The sequence below is a fragment of the Juglans regia genome, chromosome 11 (genome assembly GCF_001411555.2).
Source record: "Juglans regia cultivar Chandler chromosome 11, Walnut 2.0, whole genome shotgun sequence".
Lineage (NCBI taxonomy): Eukaryota > Viridiplantae > Streptophyta > Magnoliopsida > Fagales > Juglandaceae > Juglans > Juglans regia.
In genome coordinates, this window is record NC_049911.1 from 20,732,676 (window position 1) to 20,739,441 (window position 6,766).

At 36.6% G+C, this 6,766-nt stretch overlaps 1 protein-coding gene across 2 annotated transcripts; it reads right to left on the reverse strand.

The window, feature by feature from the left end:
- Positions 1-257: 257 nt before the first annotated feature.
- Positions 258-4,674, reverse strand: LOC109018738 (protein indeterminate-domain 12-like). Of its 2 annotated transcripts, none has more exons than XM_019000921.2 (3): positions 3,496-4,674; positions 3,011-3,416; positions 258-1,337 (listed from the first exon to the last, which is right to left on the reverse strand). In XM_019000921.2, exons 1-3 carry the CDS (start codon positions 3,659-3,661, stop codon positions 506-508), a joined length of 1,404 nt encoding a protein of 467 aa, XP_018856466.1. In that variant the 5' UTR covers positions 3,662-4,674; the 3' UTR covers positions 258-505. The 2 variants fall into 2 exon arrangements, with proteins under 2 accessions (XP_018856466.1, XP_018856472.1); XM_019000927.2 differs by having other exon boundaries at positions 3,011-3,407; positions 3,496-4,673.
- Positions 4,675-6,766: the final 2,092 nt, after the last annotated feature.

Here is a 6,766-nt window from a genome sequence, read left to right on the forward strand (position 1 = left end):
TAACTACGTGACACTTTTCTGCAACAATATATATATATATATATATATGCATGTGCCTGAATACCATATATAATTAGTGTGCAGCAGGGAGGCTGGAAGGGAATATATATAACTATATAAGAGCCAAAAGAAAGAGACACGTATGGAACGAGTTACGAGAGTACTGGCTGGAAAGAAAATGAAAGGATCAACGTGCAGATCAGGGAAATTGCATGCTAATGGCAAAATTAGCTGACTAATTCAATAAATATTAATTAAAACTAATTAATGTAATGTAGAATGTTAAATTTTATATATAAGGACTAAATGGGTAGGCATACTCCGATCCTTTTAAAAAGAACAGTGCTACGAACAACAAACATTTAGGAAATGAAATGAAAACGTACGTACGTGCGCACGCAAATGAGCACAAAAACACGATCGAAATTGCTAGCTTTTAGGGATATGCAGAGAAATTAATTAAAGGAGGGTGGGGGGGGGGCTAATTTTGCAAGGGTATTTTGCCTCAACAATCCCCCCACGTTTCCGAGGCAGGCTCTGAGAATCCGAAACTTTGGAACTGATCTACACCTCTCGTGAACCTTAGCATGTCTTTAACATTAACGCTAACGTTAACATGACCCCCCGGCCCATGTCCGAGTACTTCAGTACCAGCAGTACCATTGCCATCTGTCAGACCCAGAAAGTCCCTTGTCAGACGACTGTCAGTCTTCTGCCACGGGGAAAGGTCTCCCGACGTGAATCCACCCATGTACTCGGTCGACATGTGACTCAGTACTGGGCTCATCTGATGAGTCGACACTGTTCCAAACTCGCCCATGTTGTTTACGTGGGTCATGTGGCCCACCGACTGAGCCTGTTGGGCTGCACTGGCTGCTGCACCAACGGTTGCAGCCTTTTGGAGGAGTGCAGTAGCTGAGAGGTGGGCTGACGTGGCAGAGTTTGACGTGGTTTGGGTGGTACTAGTCACATGGAGGGTTTGGAAGGGTGAGGTTATCAAGGCCTTGTGGTGGTGGTGATGTGCCTGCTGTGATTGTGGCTCTTGGAAGAAAGTTTGCTGCGATGAGAAATGCTGTGGCATTTGGAAATAGTGAGCTTCAGGCTTGATTTGAACTGGGTTGTGGGTGGAACTGGGGTTAGGGTTTTGAGCTGGATCCCAGGGAGTGAGGGAGATGTGGGTTTGTGGTGGGGTTGGGAAGTGTTGGGATGTTTGAAAGGGGAAGATCAGAGGTTGGACTGTTGGGTTATTTGTGGTGGCTAATTGGTTTGCTGAGATTCTTGCACTTTCTTCAGCCAATGCATCACAAAACGCTCGATGGGTAATGAAGCTGTCCTTCCTGCAGTATTCACAATATGAAAATTAGAGAGAAATTCAGAAGGAAATATATATATGTTTATAGATGATCATAGTAAATAATTAAGATCAGAAACAATATTGATGTGCAGATGAGCATTAATCAGTAGAGAGTTTGATAAATCTGTTACGGATTCATATTTACGTAATTCTAAGTTATTCTATGCTTTCTTTTTCACTTTTTCTCTCAAATTATCATGTACTGGAACCGAGATTGTTTTGTTTTGTTTTGTTTTTCTTGTTTCTTGAGTAAATGGAATGAAGATAGTAGCTAGGTTTTCATCTCTATGCATGGTACACTAATGTTTTTGCTTTACTGTTGACAGGTCTAAGAATGTCAATGAGAAGGAATAGCGTCTTTAGTAATTCCTAGAATCCTCACATGAGAAGGAATATTGTTGCATAATTACACCCTAACGTTGATGATGCAAATATGTCTTGTCTTTTTCCCTAGCTTATCTCCGGTTAAAAGAAAAATAAAAAGAAAAAGATGAGAGGCTAAGAACTCGTGCATGCGGATTGCATCTAACAAAGACTGATCACAGGTCAAAAAGCTTACAGAACATTATAAAGGAGCGAAACGATTACCTTTGAGGTCAAAGCTAGAGAGAGAGAGAGAGATGCATGACGATTGATTGATATGTTTATATATATATATATATATATACACACACACATGCAAACGCTAGGATTTGGAAAACCACGGTGGCAGAAGTGCTCTGAAACTAGAGCACATGAATGAAACAAGGATATGCAATTCGTGTAGCCCTATGCACCAAGTGATAAAAGATAAAAAATAAGAAAGCAAATCACCAATCAGGCATTTCTGCAGATTTATCAGTCTTCATAATGATGAAAGCAGAGATTCAGTGTGCAGCAAGTCATTATAATTGCATGCTTCATGAACAAAAAATCGTCACGGATTTTCTCGGCCATGAAACCCCAAAAGTAATTAATTTTGCAACTTTTTCTCGATAAGAGCAGACCTCAATCATTATTTTTGAGACTGCAGTCACTCCGTTACAGAGTACCAAAAGTAAGTATATACATGACCGGAAATGAATAATCCTGAGGTTCTCTTTTTCATTACTCAAAAACAAAATTGAAGATATCATGAAATATCGCCTTCATCAAGTCGAATGTATGTATGTATGTATGTATCTATATATATTATATATATATATATATGAGAAAAAACAAAGTTTGCTATTGAATCACAGACGATACAGTATGTAAAAACAAAAGTGTTTCCATGCATTCTTCCGTTAGGTTTTACCTTTTTTTGTTCTTTTCATATGTTAACTTAGACTTAGATTGTTCAGATTTAAAAAATATTGCTATCAGTTTCCCTTTCTAATGGTCACCAGCAACAGACACTTGTATTAAGGAGTCTCCACTTTCATGCAAGCTGCCACTGCATTTAAGCTCCACAAATATTCCCTGCGGGACTTACCATTCTAGTCTAATAAAAACAAACAAAAAAAAACCCCTGTGAGGACTAAAATAGAATAGGATGAAGACTGTCCTTCAAATTGTTGATCAATTTCTGCGAGTCCTATGGCAGTCCTAAGTGATGAATGATAGATAAGAAAGCATCGATCACAGAGACCAAAAGGACAACATTAAAATGCGAGAGAGGGAAATAAATGAGTATACCTGGAGAAAAGGGTTCCGCAATCACATCTATATTCTCTTGTCCCACAGGTTTTAGAGTGAGCCTTCCAATCTGATTGAACTGCATAGATCTTTGAGCATTTCTCACACTTCCACTTCTTCTCCCCATGTTTCCTGCAATAGTGTTTCTTAATTCCAGTAAGATCACCGAGAGCCCTCGAAGGATGGTGGTGAACACATGAAGGCTCAGGGCAAACATAAGCTCTCTTCCTGATTTCTTTGCTGTTTCTTTGCTTTAGCTTCCAAGGAAGGTTATGGCCTCTCCTGTGAAGCTGAAGGTTCTGATCCCTCTGAAAACCCTTGTTGCAGATCTCACATACAAATCTATTGGTGGCCAGTAGGGTTTTGGGGGATAACGCAATCACTTCAGCATCTGGGTCTGAAACACCTTCAAGCAATTATAAGCCTAAAAGGAACATAAGACAAATCTAGTTGCAAAATTGAGGAGACATGAAAAAAGATCTTACCTGGGTTTCCAGGCAGGCTTCTCTTTTTCTTTATCTTTTGTGGCTGCTGTGGAGAAATAGTTGAAAGCACTGGATGTAACCCACCAAACTCCTGAACTCTAGCACCAGAAGAAACACTAGCTTCTTCAGACAAAGAAGTTGAATTTGACATAGCTGCGGGAAACATGTGCCTTGGACGAAAACTCCAAAAGAGAGAAACAAGAAAAATCCCAATAATCCGATCTCTTAATTTGTTTGTTTGAAAATCTTCCACAGCTAGTTTATCCTTTCTTCCAAGTTACCCACTTTTACACCTTTGAACAGACTAAAAAAGACCATCCCAGGAGTAGATAATAATCCCAGCTTTGGACGTAACTAATTAAGCTCGTTGAAGAACAGGTGGCAGTAACATATAGCCACGGAAAGGCATCATTCATTGGTTTGGCAAAAGCAAAAATATTACTCTCGTGAAGAGAATGATGATGTTGGTGATGACGACGGGTTATTCCCCAAGTCGCTATCTAGGCCATGGATTGCTACCTGAGTAACTCTGCAGCACCGATTCAAATATATTTCTTTCCGGTCTCACTCTCAGCTCTCTCTTAAAGCCATCAAGAGCTTTTCACCATGCAGTATAACATGGAATTAAGAACAGACAATAAGACCGGTTTTCCTTAAAACACCTTCCCAACCCAATAGCCCAATTTCCTTCTCCTTTCTCTCTCTATATATTTATATAAGAAAGGACAGAAAATGAATAGAAAAAAATCAGTAGCTGGCCGGTGTTGTAGATGGCAGAGTACAGAGGGTGATGATTACAATAGCAGACTTAAGGTGTGGGTGGCAAATTGGAGAAAAATGAAAAACGAAAAGAAATCAACCTAAGAAAAAGGATGGGAAGCCAAAAATAAAAAAAGACTTGGAATACTGCGAAGGGGAGAGAGAGATGAGGGCTGCCTATAAGAAAAGAGTACTTGGAAGAATCCCAACCCACTTGATCCAGCAAAATTTCTCCTTATTTTTCTTTCTCTCCTTATTTTCCTTTGAGACTGATGTTAGCACTTTCTGTCTTTTCTTTTGCTCCTGTAATAAAACACCCAAATCTCAAAAGGCCCTTGATTTGGATCATGGAATCATATTAAAAGGAAGGATTGCTTACAAGAAGGCTTAGGAGAGTGCGAAGCTTAAAAAGCATGCAGCATATGGGAGGCGGTAAAGGCAAAGTGTTAAGAGATAGCTAGGGCCATCTCCACCTTTTATAGAACCCCACGTTAACATGATTGATTCATTGATTGACTCTGATCTTAGCTTACATGCACAGTTCAAACTACAAAATAATACTAATGAATGAACTTACTGATCAACGTGCATGCATTTTGATCATACTATCTTAATTAATTATCTCAATTAATATTCCAAATTCCCTTCGAGAAATATTATTTAATTTTTCCCAAATCGAGTGTTTAATTAAGCATGCTTGATAACTACCAAATTAATCCTCTTTTTTTTCTGCTTAATTAATACCAATAGAAGCTGCATACTCATTAATTACTATGATTTCCATCATTAATTATTAACATTTTTAGTTTTAAACATTGAGAAACTTTAATATTTTAATTCCCCAAATCGTTTTAATTTGAATGATTATTAATTAGGTGATGATAAAAAATTAATTAAATGAAATTATATAGTTTTGCATGAGTACTTCTTTTCTATTATTGTGTCCTTTCAATGATTATTCGGTTAGAGATCAGGAATCTTAATTACATTCTTGTTTTTCATTATTTGGTTGAGGATTTTACTCCCCTTTCTGTCTCTCTTTCTTTTGTTGTTATCATTCTCTCACATTCTAAAGTACTTCAGTGAATTAAAGTGCTTAAGGTGGAAACCCCACCAAGGGGGATTTCGGAGGCTAGCTTCTTCTTTATTTTCTCCCTTTTTTTACTTCCTTTATTCCAAACCCAAATCTAAAGCCATATGGAGGCAGCACAAGAATTCTCCATTTTGGCCCTATATATATATATATATATATATATATATATATATATTTATATATATATATATATTATATACTGCAGATAAATAAATGGGTGGATTTATTTATTTATATATACAACAATATTCATGGCTAGCATGTATACTGTCTTTGAAAATAATATATATATATATATATATGTATGTAGTATGCATATGCATTCATTAATCCTTTTGGTATATACAAACACACACGGCCATATGATCTAATATTGTGGCTGATGATCATCTTATTATAAAAATCCTTTTGGAATCCTATGCGTTGGATTTACTGATGATCTTTTGATCTTATAAATCTTTTGAATATGCATGCAGGCCAGCTTTTCAGTGAGATTCATGTTTCTTTTCTTTTGGGATAAGATGAGATTTAATATTGCTTCATTGATTCCCCCTTTATGGAAAAAAGGATGAAAGCTGAGTACTCCCGCATGCATGACTCAAGTATATATGGAAAAATGAAATTAGTATATATTCATCATGTATCAGATCATCAGGTCAATTAGCAGATTAATCAAGCTGCAATTAGTTTATATTTTAATTCATGAAGTGCTTATTATAATAAAGAGCCATGCAATTTACCTTTGGACTTAAAGACAAGTTAGAATCATCATGAATTCCAAATATTTGGTGTAATTAATGAATCCAACTAAGACGGATCGATATTATATTTTACCTTTTCAAATTTCAAGCCACTGATCAAGTACGAATATATATGAAGTCATTTTGCCATCTCATCATGACAGTCATGATCTTAATTTTACTCGTTGCATGATCTATATTATATATATATAAATACTGATGATCTAGCTGTACTGCTGCATGAAGAGATGATCAGGTAGGCATACTGATGAATGGGGATCGAAATAATAGCGCATGCGGGCCATACCTTATTCACGGGTTCTTCTAGTAGTACTAGATTCTCACATGCATGCAGGTTTTTTTTTGCCTCTAGTCTTACCTCCTAAGGGCAGTACTGCAATATTGCCCTTTCACGTAATATTTATATTATTAAGACTTCTTGATCTACTAATTAAAAGTCTTATACCACAGTACACATGTTAATTAATTAAGTAAAAAAATAAATAAAAAACATGTGTACGTAGCTAGTCATGTAGGCCGGTTGCTAAGTAGAATTTTTGTATTATTAATGCACCAATTTAATATTAATTTTGGACTTTTTTGTTTGTCTTTCATGCTCCTTATAAGAGAATTCATGCAGCTTATTTTTCTTTTAAATATATATCTTATATATATATAT